The sequence below is a fragment of the Dermacentor variabilis genome, chromosome 9 (genome assembly GCF_050947875.1).
Source record: "Dermacentor variabilis isolate Ectoservices chromosome 9, ASM5094787v1, whole genome shotgun sequence".
NCBI lineage: Eukaryota > Metazoa > Arthropoda > Arachnida > Ixodida > Ixodidae > Dermacentor > Dermacentor variabilis.
Window position 1 is genome coordinate 87495445 of NC_134576.1, and position 20504 is coordinate 87515948.

Below are 20504 nucleotides of genomic sequence, written 5' to 3' on the forward strand. Positions count from 1 at the left end.
TTCCCTAAACCCTGTTCTTGTTAGGCCAATGAGCGCATTCATTTAATAGTTGCCACTGTAAGGATGTCTTAGTAAAAGTCAAACACAAAGCATCAACTTACAACTTGTTGCTGCAGTCTATTGACTTCATTTTGCTTCTCAAGCAATTGCTGCAATGAGATGAAAAGGGATAATCTGATTAGAATTTGCATTAATATGCAAGCTTCTGACATGTTGTATGATAAAGGCAACACAGTGCAACAAGAGTCTTCCCAAGTCAGTTTGGGGCAATATTAAAATCACATGTACCATGGCTTTGTAGCAACATTGTGATTATTTTTTTGTCCCAATGCTGACCAACAATCTAAGGCCAAAACTATACACAGAAATAGCAAGGAAACTACCCAAATGTTTGTTTTCTTTTAACACAGGCAAATAATGCAAGGATTCTAAATGAGACAGAACTAATTTCTCATTGTTTTGACTCCACTCCTGCTTGAGCCATACTGGCCTGCAGTATTATGAAATAAATCAATGAACTTACACTCCTTAACTCCAGCAGCATGGGGTCAGCCGAGTGGGGAAGTTTCACAGTGGACTCCCTGAATTGAAGTGAGAAAGAAGAGAAATCAGTCAACTAATTTCAGCATTTCAGTAATGAGAAATGCAGGGAGCAAGAACAAAAAGTTTGTCGAGTAGCTCAGGCAGTTGTTGCAGCAAGAAACAAGCAAAGAAACTGGCTGTTAACACAGCATGTCACAAGAATGAACTCTGAGCCATGCAACGAGACTTTCACGGCACCCTACTCTTTTATTCTAACTTCCTTTGCAACAAGATTGAATTCTTTAGTCCTTACAGTACAACCGAACACTTGGAATAAGTGTTTGCCCAGTTTGTCTGGAATCGTACTTGCAAACAGGCAGAAAAACGAGTTTACATCTCTGCAGCAACTTGCTTCTCCATTGGCAAGGCCTGGTGGTGGTTTTTCATCTTCTAGATGTACCAGGCAAGCAACGAAAAAACGGTAAGTGTCCTAATTAGCAATGCAGACCAAATAGTGCGATCTTGCTATGAAGTTTTCAGTAAAATAACGCATTGGCAAGTACGAAATCTTTCAAGGTTGTTTGAATAAAATGCAGGCCACTGTATTCGTACAAGACAAACGTTCACAGGAAAGTGAAGGCCTGAAGTGAACCCTGGTGCCACAGTCACTTTTTTTTGTGCCGCCATGTGACATGCCAAGACACGTATCGTTTACCTTGAAAGTTACTTTGCCTAAAACACGGTCACAGCTGCACAATTAATGCTCACTTGGGAGTGATACCTCCATAAAATGCCTCTGTTCTTCTTACCCAATATATTCTGCATTGATCTTTACTTGCATATGGCACAAGAAACTGAAGAAAATGGGAATGCACGACTGAAACCTATGCACAGAGAATGTGAGCTCATTGGCCTGCGAGTCTCCGAAGAGAGCTGTGCACAATGCTAGAAAGTTATTAGCACCAAATATTTCCCAGTGCTATATGGACTGGGGCACGCGTAGCAGTTATTACCAAGTTACAACAAGCAGCTTACAATGCTTTCTTTGAAATGAAAAGCATACAATCATTGAATTCTAGGGGTACTAATCACTCGGGTGAAAACTTCAAGGTTAAAGAAAGCTTGAGGGGAAGTTGAGGACCACGTGGCAAGCGAGAGAATAAGTCATGTTGGGCGGCTAAAGACAGGATGAAAGCGGTGTGCATTTGAGAGGTAACAGGGGTAGCCAACAGTCTAGTTGAGATCAAATGGGCTATGTAATGCATAAAACAAATAACCGTTGGTCTATTAGTTTCAGAATTATTATAGAGAGATGGGAAGCACAGGTGGCAGAGAAGTAGGTGGTACGATGAAATAAGAAAATTTCCACAACACAAGGTGGTGCCAGCTGATGTGACAGAGGGGCAATTGGAGATCACTGGGAGAGGCCTTAATCTTGCAGTGAATGTAAAACAGGCTGGCAATGACGATAGTCTCTAGTGCACTCACATCATGCTCTCTCCACACGGGTCAGGTTTCGCCTCTTCGAGAGAGCAGGAGTCTCCTGCAGCGGTGTCTAAGTCTTCAATGGACTCCCTCCTCTGCAACAGCTGCATGGCAATAACATTGCACACGAGGTTCGCATCAGTTTCAAATGGGCAAATTTCGAGTCATGCTGCGCACCTGTCATTTGGCATCAAGGTAATCTGTGGGTGGCTGTACAGAAACCTCTCGACACATTCAATTCATGGCTGCCAACAAATGCATCTGACAAGTTCACCAAAACTTGGTGCCAAAACGCTTCCTCCGATACAGTGATTCAACGTAAAAATGCAACCAAAAATAAAAGCCCTGTTACTTCCAAACATGCAACCATTGTGTGAAAGCTTCCGTCGACAAATAACTATTCTAGTGCATGTTGCACTCATGTCACAACACGAGCAGGGCTTCCAGACAATAACACCTTTGAGTGGCTCTCTCCAAGCACTCAAGCAATGCTTTAAGGCTGTGCGAGGCAGTTAAGTTCACTTTGCGATTATGTCGGTGCCAGTAACCTGATCACACTTACAGTGCGATTATTATTGCAACTTAGTGATTATGTTGTCATCTTACATTATCATTTCGGATTTATTTGCTACAGCCATCTGAAATTGGAAGATTCCAGTTGAAGTAACCATAGAGGCCAAGGTCTACAATTGACTGCAGCTGAAATACACAATGAACTCTGTTTACCAAACAGGTGACTATGCACGGAGACATTGTCATTGTGGCCTACACGAACATGCTAGTCTAGCAAAATTTTTTGTACAGAGTACCACATGTAAGCATAAGCAGAGGCTGTTATGACGAGACATTTCCAGTAGGTAAACATTTAATCGCAAGCCGGCTTCAAATGTATCCTTCAGCTCAAGTTCTGTATTACTTTAAGCAGTCACCTATGTCCCACTAAGATCAAGTTGACTGTCTTTTTTATTAAGTTACTTTACAGACCCAGAGAGGCCTAATGTAGAGGGGAAACAATAAAAGAAAATACCAGCATAACTTGTTGCAGACAACAAAGTAACAGCAAATGTAAAAGCAAAGAATACAATACAATCAAACCTCGACATAACAAACCTTGATTTAATGTAACTTGCGATGTAACAAACTATTTTCATTTCCCGATCTTAGGCACATTGAAAACAGTGTATTTTCTTTTTCGCAATTTAACAAAGTAATTTCATGCAAGCTTTTGATTTAACGAAGTTTTCCACTAATCTAGCAAAAAAATGTAAAAATGTTGGCCGAGGCAATAGTTATTTCAAGTGTCTTTCTGCATGAAAAGTTTGAGCGACAAAAAAAGCTGTCAAAGCAAGCGCACCGGGACATGATAGGGAGGAAACACTGCTGCATTAGTTGTCACAATGGTTAAAAAATTTAAATTATGGGATTTAACGTGCCAAAACCACTTTCTGATTATGAGGCACACCATAGTGGAGGACTCCGGAAATTTCAACCACCTGGTGTTCTTGAACGTGCACCTAAATCTAAGTACACGGGCGTTTTTGCATTTCGCCCCCATCGAAATGCGGCCGCCGTGGCCGGGATTTGACCCCACGACCTCGTGCTCAGCAGCCCAACACCATAGCCACTGAGCAACCACGGCGGGTTGTCACGATCGTAAATAACTTGAAAGACCGCAGCTCGCAGCGCTCAAAAAAACATGAGCTGACGATTCTTTCTGCGCAAGGGCGTTGGAGAGGGAGTGACCACGCAGTAATGTGGTCAGGCACAAGCATGGGATGGGGGGGGGGGGGGGGCAGGAAGAAACCATGCACCGAATCTTGGAGGTAATCTGCGGCAAGTGCAAGGCTGGAGCCTAGACAGTTGATGCTTTGATGTGGAATGTGCTCCCACACGTCTAGTGTTAGCTTCGCTACATCTATGTGACTGTACAAGGCAGCAGATCCCGATCTGCAGTTTACAATCTAAGTTGTCGTACAGAGTTCCGCACGGGTAAAAAAGTGAAACAAGAAACCCAGTGCAAAAAATAATTGAAGCAAACTGTAGTGCAATCCTCATAAATGGTCTGCAACTTGCAGCGCACAAGCCCCAGAAGCGATCATTGTTGTGCTGTTCCAAAAGGCTCACCTTGAAATCTGGCATCCTACTTTCCCACTCCTGCTGAAGCTCTAGCCTCGTCTGTTCTTTGGCCTTTTGTATCGCTTCTTCGTGGCAGTGTTGAATCCTGCAGTCCAGAGAACGCAATGTTAAGCTATGGTAACACTGTTAAGTCATATTGATGTCCCTCCATTCAACCCTGTGCCTTGATCACTTTGGTGGTGGAACATTGGCATGTTCATTGCGTTTCAGTAACACTACAGTAATACATTGTTAACCCAAGGAGTAAAATCCTGAAAAAATTTAGAGATAAGCGGATTTTCGAAATAAGTAAAGTTGCAGAAATTGCAGTGAAAAGTTGAGTTCTTCCTAAAAAATCCACCACTACTCGCCAACTTTTCAAAAAGAGCTTCTAAACTGGCTCTTCGTGAAGATTTCAAATAAAAATAAAAACATACCAGAGGTATGAACCAGCTCTGTTTTGTGGCACTGCCATTTTATTCTGCGCAGAAAAACTGTGCAATGCTGGTCTGCCTCACGGTAGCACTTGGACACCCAGCTTTATTACGCAGCAAGCAAGCTATGTTTCTTGTTTCAGGTTGGCGCCACTCAAAGTCCTTCGTCGTTGCCATTGTGTTCAGCCTTCGTTTGTAGTCATCCCAGTGATTTCGGCGTCAGTAAGTTCACCTGTCACCGATGCATCCTGCTCGCATAGTGTGTACTCGTGAAAGCGCATGTCACTTTGTGTGGCACCACTCCCGGTTAGTCGGTGCCGCGCACGTTGCATGGAATAAAACTAAAATGGAAATCACACGTCTGACGATAAGTGACTGCATTACATAAAGTGAACAAAATGAACTGCGTCAAGCTTGCTATTTTGCAGAGCCTGCCTCTGTGCACGTCTCTCCCGTCACATGACATGCCACACGGTTGCTTGAAAGGGTTGTCATGCTGTTAGGTTCCAACTTCACATACCGGGAAAGTGTCCGCTTTGTGACAGGCGTGGCAGCCTTGCGCGGAGCTTGTTAAACAGTCCGGCGGTGGAGTTTGCGTTCCACCCCCAGCTAAGATTTCGAGGTATCCACTACCTGGCCCAAAAATATTTTGAGATAAAGGGCAATAAATACATGGCACGTATGAAAAATCGTTTGGTGCCACAAAAAATTTCGACTTGGCCAATTTTTCTAGATATGAGAGTTCGAGTTAACGAGGTATTACTGTACTCCCAGGTCATTTCTACATTGCAATTTAGATCTGTTCACTGTTGACGTATGTTCAAGGTCACCTGTTTGGAGGCACAGACTGCTGGGCTAGTTTGGTTTGACATAGTGCTATTTTTCAACACGAGGATGGGACAGCCAAGTAAACGATACAAGACGGAGCACTGCCTAGCGCTGTCTGTAAAACAGAACAAAGCAGAGACAGAACAAATATCAGCTGTCTGCCTTCTCTTGTCTGTTTGCTTATCCAGTCTTAGTGCTGGAAGATAATACCATACCATTAGGAGGAGCGCTTCTAAAACAACCCCTTGCCACTCAAATCACTAAGGAGCAGCATCATCAATGAGCAGTGCCCACTTCAATCAAACGGCACCACCCTCGTCGACCTTGTAAAGACGAGAGAGAGCTGCAAGTATGAGCCCAGTTATTGAATACGGGTGTGCCCGTCAAAATACGGGATCGGTCTGTGTCCCCTCCAGCATTTCCGTGTCCCCTCCAGCATTTCCGTGTCCCCTCCAGCATTTCCGTGTCCCCTCCAGCATTTCCGTGTCTCCAGCCCAACCAGGTTGCAAGCGCGCGCTCACCGGTTGAGTTGCTGCTCGTGGAGGGCAACCAGTTCCTCCCTGATGGCCTGCTCCCTCTGGGCGCACTCCTGGCGGCACTGTGCAAGCAGCTCCTCTTTCTCCATTGCAAAGTGGCTGTGCAGCTGCTCCTCCAGGCCCTGCCTCTCCTGGAACAGCATCTGGATCTGCCGGTCCTTCTCGCAGATGCACTGTGCCAACACAAGAGATAGACGGATTGATTTGGGGGGAATGACCTTATGCTCGCATAGGGTTGGCTCTGTTCTGCAGCCTAGGCTTGTGCCGATGCTTTATTTGTTCATCCTGCCTTTGCCAGCATTCCAGCAAAAAACAGTACAGGCGCCGACAAAAGTGGTATACTCCACGCAGCGGAAGCTGGAGCAACGGCAAACTGCATCGCAACGCCATCTAGAAGCAGCATCTGGGATCGAGACAGCCAATGGGTGCCCTTTATAATCTGCAGGCATGGTACTTTACTCATGTCATTGTTTCATGCTTCAGCTCGCCAAAATGCCGAGCGACGCCGCTGCAGTAGCAATCTGCGTGGAGTATACCACTTTTGTCGGCGCCTATACATCTCTCGTGAAAAGCTTTTGGAAAGCGATGAAAATCAGGAGCACGTGAAATAGGTTATGGCATAGCCTAAAGTCAAGGAAGTCAAGGTGAGCTTGCATTTAAATTTTGAGGAACTCTACAATGTCCCAAACAAGGCTTGTGCGGTACAGTAGAGAGGCTTTGCAGTGCTGCGGCATGGCAGGGTCGTATCTGATCATGTGGGCACGCTGCCACGAGTGGCCTTGTAGCCAGAAAGGCCACTCCTGGAAAGGAGTCGCCATTTGCAGCAGAAGGAGCAATGAGTTTCGGAAGTACCGGTAAATGAACAACGGCCGGGTGGCTTTTGTAGGACATGTATGCTCTTTATTTATGATGACTTACCTTTAAATGCAGCACACAAGCAGCAGCAATCTAGGAACAGCAGAGACTGAAAAGCAACATTTTGTTTCTAAGATTACAGTGACTCTTTTTCAGCGATGACATTGTTGCCGATTTCGCCTGCTTCAGGAACTTGTCTGAATTAAACTTGCAGGTGGCTACCTACTTCGAGCAAGTTTGATTGCGTGCAGTCACAGGTCTTCCAATGAAAAGGCAAGCTGCCACTAGTGCCTGTGGGCAACTATGGCTGCCTGCCAGATTTCAAATCAGTAAGCATTATTGCAAAAATGAAAGAATAAGAATGAACAGGAAATTTGTGAAGCGTTTCAAATCAAGAAACAGGACAAAAGCTCATGCATGAGTGATGCTTCAGTACTCCTCGTAGATAACTAGGTAGCATTTTCAGATTGCTGGTGCACATTGTCCTAATCATTGAAATGCTTGACTAGCTAGCTATGCCTGCTTGTTTGCTTTGTTCTAAGTTAGACTGCCGAAGTTGACACATGCACTGCTGGTTCGATGTCGGAACTACCATTTTCATTATATTTTCAACTGTAGGTCTGGCGCTTGTCTTGTGTAGTTTTGTCTTCGTGTTTTCCTGCTGGTTTCTTTCACTCACTAATATGAACCAACTCGCCAAGCAAATGTTACTGAAATACTATTCAGTATTCACACACCCCTAAAGAATACAATAACTTTTTCATTATTGCTATAAGTAGGTAGTGGTTTATTTGCGAACTAGTGCGATTCTAACATGTTCTGTCTGGGATTTCTGTAATGTCAGATGACTCAAGGTCTAAGGGCTACCACCCTGCTGCATTTGGCAGCAAAAGTAACTTTCGGAAGCAAGCGTGAAGTGCATCTTCAGCTGCGGCGACTTCGTGGACATCACTGCTGCGATAACAGAGAAGCGTCCACTTTGTATTGCCAGCGTAAACACAAAGGACTTGATGCCATCGTGTGTATGTTCGGATGGTCTTATTACCAGTTAGCACACGGCAACGAACTCAGAACTTGGCCCCCAGGATCAAATTCGTGTGTGAAAGAAAGGTGCGTATTCCGAGTCGGTCAACTACTGCAAATGGATGAACTATTTCTTCGTGCAAGCTCATTAAACTTATTCTGTTCAAATGTGTTCTAAGATTATCATGCTTGGCAATCAACATTCTGGTGGAAGTTGACCGAGGTCGTATATGAAAACAGTACATGCCGACCAAGAAATTAATGTGTATTCTTTTCCATTCTGTAACCACAGTAATGCCTACCATGTGTCGGCCGGCTCAAGTTCACATTGGCTCTCACTTGCTTCCCAATCTCGCCGGCAAGCTGTCGACGCCGCTCATCGCGACGCTGTACAGTCGAACCCGACAATATCGAGCCCGTTTACATCGAATTATTCTATATATCGAACAATTTCTGGACACGGTATAGTTATAATCAGTATATATAGCAAAAATTATGCTTACATCGAACAAAAAAAGCAGCGACTCCCGATATATAGAACGTCAAGCAGCAGAACGTGCCCCCGGAAGTTGGCTTTCCCTCGCGGTGGCGGGAAAACCCAGCGGCACGGCTCCATCCAACCGCTCTCCCTATTGTGACCGCCCTGCCTCGGACGAGCAGCCGACGCCCCCCCTGCAAAAAATGATCCTGGCCCGCCCGCAGCGCTTGCTCAGACAGCCAATCAGAGGCCCTTGTGCCGTCGTCTTGCAAGATGGTGGAAGCTCGAGTTGTCTCACTGCTTTTCTGGTTCATTGTGTGTGCGCCTCATAGGCCTTCTCCCGCAGTGTTGCCGTGATGAAGCGGCAGAATTCGCCTTTCGCCGTGAAGCTCTAAATCATAAATAGGATCGAATGCAGTGAGAAGTCGGATGTCCCCGCAGCGTACAAGATTCCGAGGAGCACTCTCAGAATGATCTTGAAGGGGGAGATTACGGCTAAAGCGGCCAAACTCGCGACCTGGTGCCCGTGGTGCCCGACGTGTACGCACGGCCGTGTGCGAGTAGTTCATCTGAAATTGCTTCAGCCATGCCGACTTTCGTGTGCTCGGCAATGACTAAATTCCAATGAATGCGACGAAGCCGTTGCCCATGTTGCCGAAGATCGGAGCGACTGTCGGAATTTTCAGAAGCTGTCGACGAATCAATGGTGGACGAGTTTGTGAGCGCAAATGATGAGGTCACGACCACAGGAGAGCCCGAAAACGAAGTCTACATTGCCGACATCGTACCGAGCACAAGTGAAAGTGGGCACAATGAGGAAAGCAACGACGGTCCTTGGCCCACATCCTCCGAAGTGATTGGTGCGCTCGCACTAGTCTGTGCTTCTGCGCGAATGCGGAAGGTTGCGACCTCAGCTGCTCCGACACTTTAGACAATGTGGAAAAGTGTGTGCGTCGCAGGCAGCGAAATTGCCCAAGCAGAAGAAAATGCAGTCGTGCGAAACTAAGCTAGTTTCCCCAATAAATGATTTTATAAATGGTATGTGCTTTTATGACATCCAATTATTTAGCAGGCTTATATCGAATTATGCTCTATATCGAACTGATAGGGTTTTTTTTGCGAGTTCGATATAGCCGGGTTCGACTGTATTACTGCAGAAGATAACGTTGCTGTTGCAAAGAGTAATTACTCGTTTTCCAGCTCTCTCGAGTAGGCGAGGTGCTCTTGCATGCACAGGCACCATTCGAGACCCAAGAGTGTGCATAATCTTTCAACGTGTTGCAAGCGTCTGGTTGATCGTGACATATTGCCACATCCTATATGGTCACTGCGGGTATGTGCCAGGCGATGAGAACGACGCTGAAGTAGCGCGCGAGTGGAAAAACAGAGACGACAACGACGTCGCGGTGACTGCTCTGCTAAAGTGCTTCCATACGGCCTCTACGCCGGCTTGCCCGTCTTCTACTAGGCTGCGACACTGGTGGAGGTGCGGGGTAGGATTGCCTCATGCTCGGCACCCCTTCGCGGAGCCATACCTCGAAAACGGAATCACCTTCGTTCGTCGAAACTCCTGTTCACCGGTACAGTCGCCGCCTACTAGGCCTGACGCCCGAGTTCAACCCTTTGCAGGACCCCGCTGGAACGCGTCTACCTACTTCCGCCATGGCTACTGCAACTCCATCGCAGGTGACGCTGCAGAATCCTAAGATACCAGAAAGCTTCCATGGCGACGCTTTTGAAGATGTCCATGATTGGCTTGACCAATTTGAGCGTGTCGCCAGCTATAATGACTGGGGCTCCCAGCAAAAGCTGTCTAATGTCTACTTCGCGCTTCAAGACTGCGCGCGGACGTGGTTTGTGAACCGGGAGCGAAGTTTGACCACATGGGATGCCTTCCGCACCCAGCTGCTAGACACGTTCACTAGTACCGACAGAAGAGACACTGCGCAGCGCCTACTCGAATCCCGTATGCAAAAACCAAACGAGAGCGTAGCCATGTATGCAGAAGATATGACCCGCCTTTTCCGCAGAGCAGACCCTGAGATGGCCGCAGAAAAGAAGTTACGCTATCTCTTGCGCGGAGTAAAGGAGGAACTGTTTGCCGGACTCGTGAGGAATCCACCGAGAGGAGAGGAGATGCGAGAGGAGATCCGGCAGCTCGGGATTTCTCCTATGGTACCAGCGGTGGCTTCTGTCGCTGATATCGTTCGGGAGGAAGTTCGACAGGCCTTTTCGTCCTCCGACCGGCAGGCGGTGCCGCGACGGCTAACCTACGCGGAAGCTGTCTGTCGTCCACCTCCCGTGACTTCGATGCTGCTGACACCGTCGACCACTACGACGCAGCCAGCACCGCCACCCCCGACGCCATATTTTCGCCAGTCACAGCCGCCGCCAGCTATGCCGTATCGCCGCCAGCCGATTGCTGCACCTCGGTCTTACGGCGAATCCCCTGTGGGCTACCCGCTTCGAAAGACCGATTTGTGGCGCACCGCTGACCGCCGGCCGCTGTGCTTTCATTGCGGCGAAGCTGGACATGTTTATCGCGCGTGCCGCTACCGCGCAGCCGGGTATGCACGGTTTCCCAACTGCAATTACCCTGTGTTTGATGCTGCACGTACCTGCGACGACAATTCTACAAACTTTCGGCCAGAAGGTTCAGCGACGCCTCGATCACGTTCCCCTTCTCCGGCTCGTTATACCCCACCGACCCGTCGCGATTTTTCTGACGCCTCTAGGGGCAGGTCCCCTAGCCCACGCCGGGGAAACTAGAAGCAGCGACCTCCGGGGGTGAGGTTGCAAACCGTCTAGCTTTCCAAGAGCCCCCATCACCGACGACCGACGCCTCTAAAACTCCGACGTCTCCAACCGCGCCCCCTGTAGCCGATGCCGTCAGCGCCGTTCTTGTCGTTTTCATTGACGGCCACCAAGTGGCCGCTCTCGTCGATACTGGTTCGCATTTTTCGATAATCAGTCAAAAGCTGGCCGACAGGTTGAGAAAAGTGAAGACGCCGTGGACCGGGCCCAACATCAGAACTGCCGGCGGCCAGTTGATGACGCCGATCGGAAAATGCACAGCCAGGATAGTAATCGCCGGTGAAACCTTCGTCGCTACCCTCGTCATTCTCTTTGAGTGCTGCAAGGAACTTATATTGGGCATGGATTTCTTGAGAGAGTACGGTGCAGTGATTAATGTCCGTGACCTCGTCGTGACATTTTCTACGAGCTCAGACGACGTCGACTCCGCGGAGCACCAGCGACCCCGCTTACGTATCGCCGACGACGACGTCACGCTTCCGCCGCGAAGCTGTGCCCTCGTACCGGTTATCTGCGACATCTTGAACACCGGGACTGGTGTCGCTGAACACATCGACGCACTGGTACTGAGCCAAGGCGTTTCCATCGCCTGGGCCGTAATTAACGTACACGACGGACGTGCTGAACTCCTACTGACGAATTTTACCAGGGAACGTCGACACATTGTTAGAGGCACGGCTGTTGCGTACTTCGACGAATTTACCTCAATACAAGACTGCCTCTCAGTGGAGCACGTGACGGCTACCGTGGCCATGCCGGCCCCTGTGGTTGATATCAGTCCCACCTTGTCACCTGTCGAACGTAACAGCCTTCTTGAGCTCATCGATGAGTTTAAGAAATGCTTTTCATCTACGTCACGAGTCAGCCAGACGCCGCTCACTAAGCACCGTATTGTCACCGAAGCCGACGCCAGACCAATTCGGCAGCATCCTTATCGTGTGGCACCGAAAGAGCGCGAGGCGATACAAACGCAAGTGAAGACGATGCTTGAGGACGGGGTTATTCGGCCATCTAAGAGTCCTTGGGCATCGCCTGTCGTGTTGGTGAAAAAGAAGGACGGTAGCCTGCGCTTCTGCGTCGACTACCGAAAACTGAACCAGATCACAACGAAAGACGTTTATCCGCTGCCGCGTATCGACGATTCACTGGACAGGCTGCGAAACGCACGTTACTTTTCGTCGATGGACTTGAAAAGCGGCTCCTGGCAAATAGAAGTTGATGAGCGAGACCGTGAGAAGACCGCATTTGTGACGCCCGACGGACTTTATGAATTTCAGGTGCTCCCCTTCGGTTTGTGTTCTGCGCCAGCAACGTTTCAGCGACTAATGGACACGGTACTCTCAGGCCTCAAATGGCAAACCTGTTTGGTGTACCTCGACGACGTGATTGTTTTCTCCGCCACGTTCGAGGAACACTTACGGAGACTAAAGACGGTCTTTGAAGCAATACGCTCAGCTGGTCTAACTTTGAAACCTGAAAAGTGCCATTTTGGCTTTGAAGAACTTCAATTTCTCGGTCACGTTGTCAGTCGTGAAGGTGTCCGACCTGACCCTGATAAAACCTCTGCCGTTGCTAATTTCCCAACGCCATCAGATAAAAAGGCCGTGCGACGTTTTCTGGGCCTTTGCGCCTACTACCGACGCTTTATTGCGGACTTTTCGCGCATCGCATGGCCATTAACGCATCTAACCAGAGAAGATGTCCCCTTCGTATGGGGTGAAGACCAGCAACGGGCATTTCACGACCTACGGCAACGCCTGCAGACGCCTCCCGTGCTCGCACACTTTGATGACGACGCTCCTACGATTCTTCATACCGACGCTAGTAATGTCGGCCTCGGCGCAGTGCTTGTACAGCGGCAGGACGGCGCCGAAAGAGTGATTGCTTACGCCAGCAGGACGCTATCAAGAACGGAGGCAAACTACTCCACGACAGAAAAAGAATGTCTCGCACTGGTGTGGGCCGTCCTGAAATTTCGGCCATATTTGTATGGTCGGTGTTTCACCGTTGTCAGTGATCATCATGCACTTTGCTGGCTGACTAATTTAAAAGATCCAGCTGGTCGGCTAGCGCGCTGGAGTCTTCGTCTCCAAGAGTTCGACTTCACGGTTGTCTACAAATCAGGGAAACGACACACCGATGCCGACTGCCTTTCTCGGTCTCCTGTTCAGACTGCAGTGCACGACGATGATGACACGGCTTTTCTAGGCGTGCTAGATACTGTCGCCGTTTCACGCCACCAACGCGAGGACGCAGAACTGGTTCCTCTTTTTGATTACTTAGAGGGAAGAACAGGCAGCGTGCCGAGGTTATTCGCCAGAGGGCTGTCTTCCTTCTGCTTGCGCCACGACGTTCTGTATAAACAGAACTTTTCACCTAGTGGCAGCAGCTACCTACTCGTCATTCCCGCATCTCTTCGCGACGAAGTCCTAGACGCCTGTCACAACGAGCCGACCGCTGGTCACTTGGGCTACACTCGGACATTAGCAAGAATTAGGCTCAAGTACTATTGGCCGCGACTTGCGTCGATCGTGAAACGTTACACACAGACATGCCTGGATTGCCAGCGCCGCAAAGCCCTACCCGGCAAGCCAGCTGGACTGCTGCATCCTGTTCAGATACCGCAAGCGCCGTTCGAACAAATTGGCATGGACCTTTTAGGTCCGTTTCCTCTGTCTATTGCCGGAAATAGATGGATAATCGTCGTCACGGATTATCTTACGCGATACGCCGAAACAGGTGCTATCCAACGTGGAACAGCAGCCGAAGCAGCGCGATTTTTTGTCGAAGCCGTTGTCCTAAGGCATGGCGCTCCCGCGGTGGTCATAACAGACAGAGGATCTGCGTTCACGGCTGCGCTTCTGGATACCGTGTTGCGACTAAGTGGTACCACTCACCGCAAGACCACGGCTTACCATCCCCAAACCAATGGGCTGACAGAACGTCTGAATAAGACTCTGGCAGACATGATGAGTATGTACATCGACGTCGACCACAAGAACTGGGACGAGGTTTTACCATATGTTACATTTGCATATAACACGGCTCGCCAAGAGACAACACGCGTGACGCCTTTCAGCCTTGTTTACGGACGCGAAGTGACAACCATGTTGGACGCAATGCTGCCTCACGAGTGCGGTGACAACGAGACTGGTGCCGCGGAGTTTACGCAACGCGCAGAGGAAGCCAGGCAGCTTGCGCGTTTGCGAATCAAAGCACAACAGGAATACGATGCCCGACACTACAATCTTCGACACAGAACCGTCACGTACAACGTCGGTGACCAGGTGTGGGTCTGGGCTCCGATTCGTCGGCGGGGGCTGTCTGAAAAGCTCCTGCGAAGATACTTCGGCCCGTACACAGTTCTGCGCCGCATCAGCGATGTTAATTATGAAGTTGTCCCCGACAGCCATAACTGCTCCAAACGCCGGCGGCATCTGCCCGAGGTTGTGCATGTGCTTCGTATGAAGCCATACATTTCCTCATGACCTCAACTTTGCACCGTCTGTGCACAGCCTTCGGACGTTGGTGCATCGGGACGATGCCCCTTTTTTTTTCAAAGGGGGGGCAAATGCCACATCCTATATGGTCACTGCGGGTATGTGCCAGGCGATGAGAACGACGCTGAAGTAGCGCGCGAGTGGAAAAACAGAGACGACAACGACGTCGCGTTGACTGCTCTGCTAAAGTGCTTCCATACGTCCTCTACGCCGGCTTTCCCGTCTTCTACTAGGCTGCGACAATATTCACGGCCACTGTGATCACCTAATTTTATACATGTTGAAAGCCCTTTCAATCGAATTATTTTACAGTTTTTTATGTTGTAAAGCTTGATGTCACAGTGCCAGATAAACAATGTTTAGAAACTTGTACCGTGAAAATTATAGGACCAGAAAAGGTAGCAAAACGTGCTTCCTCGGAGCTTCGCAGTTACCTGGATTGGGATGTACGCTGGTGTGGCACAGCTCATGGCACACGGAGACACCTCTCATTGTTGTCACCTGAGTGATACCTTAATAGAGTTCAAGGCTAGACACACAATATTAACACGTTACATGTATACATTACATATCGACAATGTTTAGACTTGGCTCCTATTTCGATCGTGGGCAAAGCTGCAGGAGCGCCTCTAGGCCTGTTGCTGTTCGATATTGCAGCTATATCAAAGCTAAAAGCCTAGTGAAGACATGCTATGAAGTTTCCCAATCCAAGCAACTTGTTGACACCTCGCGGGAAAACACAAAAATATGCCAATTGTCGTCAACAGCATGTTCGCTGTGAGCCTTCCAGCGCGATCCAACATACCAGCATGGTGCCAGAAAATAGACGGGGCTGTGATGCGAAATGGCGGCACCTTCAATAAAACAATCTATAGCAACAATACGGTAGGACGTCATAGATACAATCCCATTACATGCGATTCCCTGGCGCCAAAGTTCGCAATCAAGAACACAAGAAATGACCCAATGGAGTTACGCTCATATTTTACTGCTTACCATTTTTACTATTTTTATTTTACTTTACGTTTCTGAAAAACTCAATACTTCAGTACCAATGTTCAGTACATTACCTAACAGTGATCGTAAGACACATTTTCCTGCCACTGATCCGATGTAGAGAACAAAATGCGCAAGGCACGCACGCGCAATCAATAACAGTAACCGCCTGCCGTGACAGCTTCACTGCAATACTCGCCATGCCCATCTAGTGTGGAAATGCCGGCGCACACTCAGTTTCTCATTGCGGTACCAGAAAATCACCTCCCGGGTCGTCACACGCCACATTCACAGCTATTGTCGCCAACCCTATTGCAAAATTGGAGGACGCTTAAGCTTCGCCTTCAAGATTGGAACGCGATAGTGTTATCGCACCCCGTTCGCACTGCCTACTCAAACGATCTATGTGAGCCAAACGTCGTGATCGGCACGGGACGGGCCAGGCCGCGACGCGCCATGAAGGCGGACGCGATCATGGGGCGAGTGGCACGCCACGTGTCGGGGCAGCGCCGTATATTGAGAGGAGGGGGTCTTCTGTGTTTGCCGCAAGATGGCTCTGCTTATGCGCGCGCAGAGCACAGAAGAAATGTAGCAAAAACGTACTTCGCTGCTCATGAAACTGCGACTTCTGTAATTTACATGGTCATAATTACCAATATACACCGCGGTATAACTTTCTACGGCACGTTTCTAAGGCAACACCGCATTCACTGGAGGCGATTTTGTCCAGTTTTGAACGATCGAATTCGTGGCTGAGTGGTAGTGTATCCGTCTCACACTCCGGAGACCCTGGTTCGATTCCCACCAGCTGATCTTGTGCCTTCTGGGATTTATCGCTCACGGCCAACACCGACGACACTGGCTTTTCTGCGACATGAGCTCCTGAATGCTGTCGCGTTAATAAGCATCTTCACATATCTGTTTTGTAGCCCATGGTGCCGTTACAAGCACACTGCACACTTTTAATAGACAATAACCCAATAGTGCTGCCATTCCCTGCTGCAGACTGCGATCATATGATACGTTTTCCGGCGGCTAGAACCCATGTAAAGAAGAAAAGGCAGGAGGCATGCACAATCAAGAACAGTAGCTGCCCAACAGATCAGTTTCCCCGTAATAATCTCCTGCTTGTCCCGTGTGAAAACGGCAACACACACTCAGTTTCTTATTCCGGTTGAAATTTCAGCTGATATACTTACCAACGTGTAGAGAAACTGTCAATCAAATCAATCCACTCATATAGGCGCGGAAACGAAAGATTTAATAGTGCAATTCATCCAAATTTATCTTTTTTTAATTAAAAAGTTATTGTAAGTGTATCGTGAACCCCTTAACAGCCTCGCTGTAAAAATGCACGATGCAATTCGGCCCACCTCGTTGAGGTCCTGCACTTCCTCCTCGTGGCTCCTTTCGAAGGCGCGCAGTCGCTCCTGCAGGGCCTCTTGTTCCAGCTCATGCTCGAGTGTGGCTTTGGCAAGTGCGGACTCTTGCTCCTGTTGCAAGCTGTTCTTCAACTGCGGATGGGCATGGGGAGGCAAGGGGAAACAATTATAGGCCCGGTTCCACGAATGAACTGGTGTGAACAGTCCATGCCTAAAGGGGGCAATACACTCCGACGTAGTACACGTTCGTCATGGCAATGTTACATTGGCGAAAACACGACCCTCTACAGTCCGGCAGCATCTGGCGTCGATGCGACCAGCGGCATTCAGCGTGCTCGGACGTCGTCCGGCGCCGAATGCAACCGACTGCATTTCACACCGACCGCGCCGAGCAAGTTAGCGCCTAGCGCCCTTTCTCGTCAAGGTAGAGACTAGCTACTCGGCAGGCTGAGCCAGAACGAGATGGCCTCTTCGCAAGAAAGCGTGCCCGACCTGTGCGGCTCTGAAATCGAAAAGTTTCTGGATGCCGTCCAGCAACACCCCTGTGTCTACGACACCAAAAGAATGGACTACTGGGATGCGGAGCGGGAAAACAATGCGTGGGAGCACATACCGTATTTACCCGCGTATAACCCGCCCCTGCGTATAACCCGCACCCATAACTTTGAACTCGGCGGAAAAAAAAAACTCGCGTATAACCCGCACGTTTACCTGAAAAAAAAAAATGAGCGCTAGAAAGATGCAACTCACACTCAGTGATCATTTCGTTTTCAGAACATTTATTCAAACGACCGCCACCACGTCACTGGTTATCCGATTCTTAATCGTCGCCGCTCTCACTACTGCCATCCGAGGCTTCATCGCCACTCTCAAAGACGTAGCCGTCCTCGGAACCATCCAGACTATTACTGATCGCACATTTTTTAAAGCTTTTGCGCACCAAATCGGCCGGTATCGCTTTCCACGCATCCACGATCCACTGGCACAGCAATGGAATATCAGGCCTTCGCACGCGTGCCGTCGGTGTGAGGGCGTACATGCCGTCGGCCATCCACTGGGCATACAGCCGCTTCACGTGTGCCTTGAACGGCTTGTTCAGGCACACGTCGAGTGGCTGTAGCATGGACGTCATGCCGCCAGGTATTATGACGAGGTCGGTGCTGGTCTCGGCAAGGCGAGCCTTCACCGCATCAGTGCAGTGGCCTCTGAAGGAATCTAGTACGAGCATCGACCGGCGTGCCAGCAAGGCACCTGGTCTTCGCTCCCAGATTACTCGAAGCCAGTCACCGACTAGGCCACTGTTCATCCACGAATTTTCTTCCGCACGCACAACGATTCCTGGGGGCAGTGGAATGCTAGGTAGCGTCTTGCGTTTGAAAATCACATACGGGCGCAGTTTCGTGCCGTCAGCCAAAGCGCATAGCATGACTGTGCAGCGCAGCTTGGCATTTCCGCCGGTCAGCACGCTGACTGATTTGGAGCCCTTTTTTTCCATGGTCGTGTCCATCGGCATCTCAAAGTACACAGGTGTTTGATCAGCATTTCCCACCTGAGACAGCAAATAGCTGTGCTCCTTCCGAAGTGCGACCACATATCGTTGAAAGTTCAACAACTTTTCCTCGTAGGCTTCAGGAAGCCGCTGGCACATGGTTGTTCGCCGCCGCATAGAAAATCCATGTCTTCGCATGAAGCGCTGAAGCCATCCACGGCTTGCACGAAACTCACGTGGAATGTTCAATTCCCGGGCCAACTTCAGGGCTTCCATTTGCGCCATCTCAGTTGAAACAGCGTGGCCACGACTTCTCTGCTCCTCAATGAACTTCGCAAGCTGCGTCTCGAGGTGGGGGTACGCGCCAGTCTTCGGACCCCGAAACGCTCGCCTGTTCCGGTTCGTTGCTTCGAGACTCTCTTTTTTCTTCCTCCAGTCGCGAATGCACGACTCGTCGACGTCATGCTGTCTTGCAGCAGCTCTGTTGCCGATTTCTTCGGCAGCGGCTATAATCTTTAGCTTCTCTTTCGCTGTGAAACACTGCTGTCGAGTCGCACTCACGATGCCAAAACAAAGCAGGCAAACAGTGCAAACTGGGGTAAGTACACTAAACAGCGCCTAACGCGAGGCTCAACAATGCTGGCCTTTCGTTGGCCCTTCATCGGCTTGACAAGCGTCGATGACGATGGGGATGGCGGACTACACGGGGAGGCCGCCGCACATTGCGGTGAAGCCGACCCCCCCCCTCCCAAGGAAAAAATTCGCAGATAACCCGCACCCCCACTTTTTAAACGCGTTTTTTCACATTTTGGTGCGGGTTATACGCGAATAAATACGGTACGCATGTACTCGGCCTCTCAACAGGAGCGTCAATGCTACGCACGTGTGTGTAGTCTCCGGACATGCTCAGCGCCTGTTTGTCTTGTTTTCCCTGTTTCAGTCGAAGAGTGCCTGAAACTATGGAAGCAGCTGAGGGACCGCTATACTCGTGAACTGAAAGCTATTGAAGCGACGAAAAGGAGTGGCAGCGGCTACGTGTCTGTGTTATGTAGAGAGACCTGGGAGACACACGGTCCGATTCGGTGTCCGATCCGGCATCCGACGCGCCGGGATGGCAGCCGGAATCGAGGTGTTTTGCCGCGCCGAAGTGCCGGATCGGACATCCTGCGTGCGGCAAACCAGGCAGATTTTCATCGTCCGACGCATCCGGCAGCCGCACCGTCGTCTGGTCGCAGCCAATGACAGCGCGGCTGTCATTGGCTGACAGCGACGTTCTCCGACGCGTGACAGTGACGTTCTCCGACTTTCCCTCCACGGAGGCGGCGCTGGCTGGCCGGTTTCTCGCAGTGTTTGTTCCTTTTTCCTTGCCTGCTGCAGTTTGTTTCCCACAAGAAATAGTTACCAGTTCAGTAAAATTATCTCGAACGTGTGCCTGTTATGCAAAGCAGCGCCTAGTACACTAGCACTAAGCTACTGGCAAATCGGGAGCCGCGACGCGGGAACATTTCGCGGGCAGACATCCCACACCGACCGTCTGAGCGAGGCTGCTCGCTTCGCTTGCATGTTTGCCCTTCGCAATGACTGCATAGAGTAAACCAATTGTATTTAATTACGGCGACCTAAGTGTACAGTGTTAATTGTTTCCGCAAACATAAGCGCTCTTCGACGAGCTCGGGTTGGATCGTAAGCGTTATCTGCCTAGCTAGGCCTACCGGCCCTGTCGCTGGCTGTTAGCAGAGTTGTCAGCGGACAACGCGCCGTCGTGAAGTGTTCTGTCACTTGCAGGGGCACGATTTTATTGACAGTGTTCGTGTAAAGTGAAGCAGTGTTGTGCAGAGTTGTTTATATTGCGTTTCTCGACGTGGCTATGAAGTCAAGCTGGGGGGCTGGATCTGGGCGGAGCTTACGCGCCGCTCAATCTTTCGGATGCACGCACCATGTGCCCCGAATCGTCGTATGCCGCATGCCATAAAGCCCCTCAATTGTTCATGCCGGAGCATGCGGCGCCACACGTCGGATCGGACGCCGAATCATATCGTGTGTCTCC

General features: G+C 49.6%; 1 protein-coding gene across 2 annotated transcripts in view; it reads right to left on the reverse strand.

Annotated features, from left to right (window-relative positions):
* The window catches only part of LOC142557066 (uncharacterized), a 74411-nt gene that overhangs the window by 11884 nt on the left and 42023 nt on the right, over nt 1–20504 (reverse strand). For both annotated transcript variants that reach the window (XM_075668632.1, XM_075668633.1), the window contains 6 exons: nt 16960–17100; nt 5906–6093; nt 4132–4228; nt 2011–2111; nt 524–581; nt 102–149 (listed from right to left, as the gene is read on the reverse strand). In XM_075668632.1, the coding sequence (XP_075524747.1) occupies nt 102–149; nt 524–581; nt 2011–2111; nt 4132–4228; nt 5906–6093; nt 16960–17100 (633 nt within the window). The remainder of the gene's footprint in view (nt 1–101; nt 150–523; nt 582–2010; nt 2112–4131; nt 4229–5905; nt 6094–16959; nt 17101–20504) is intronic.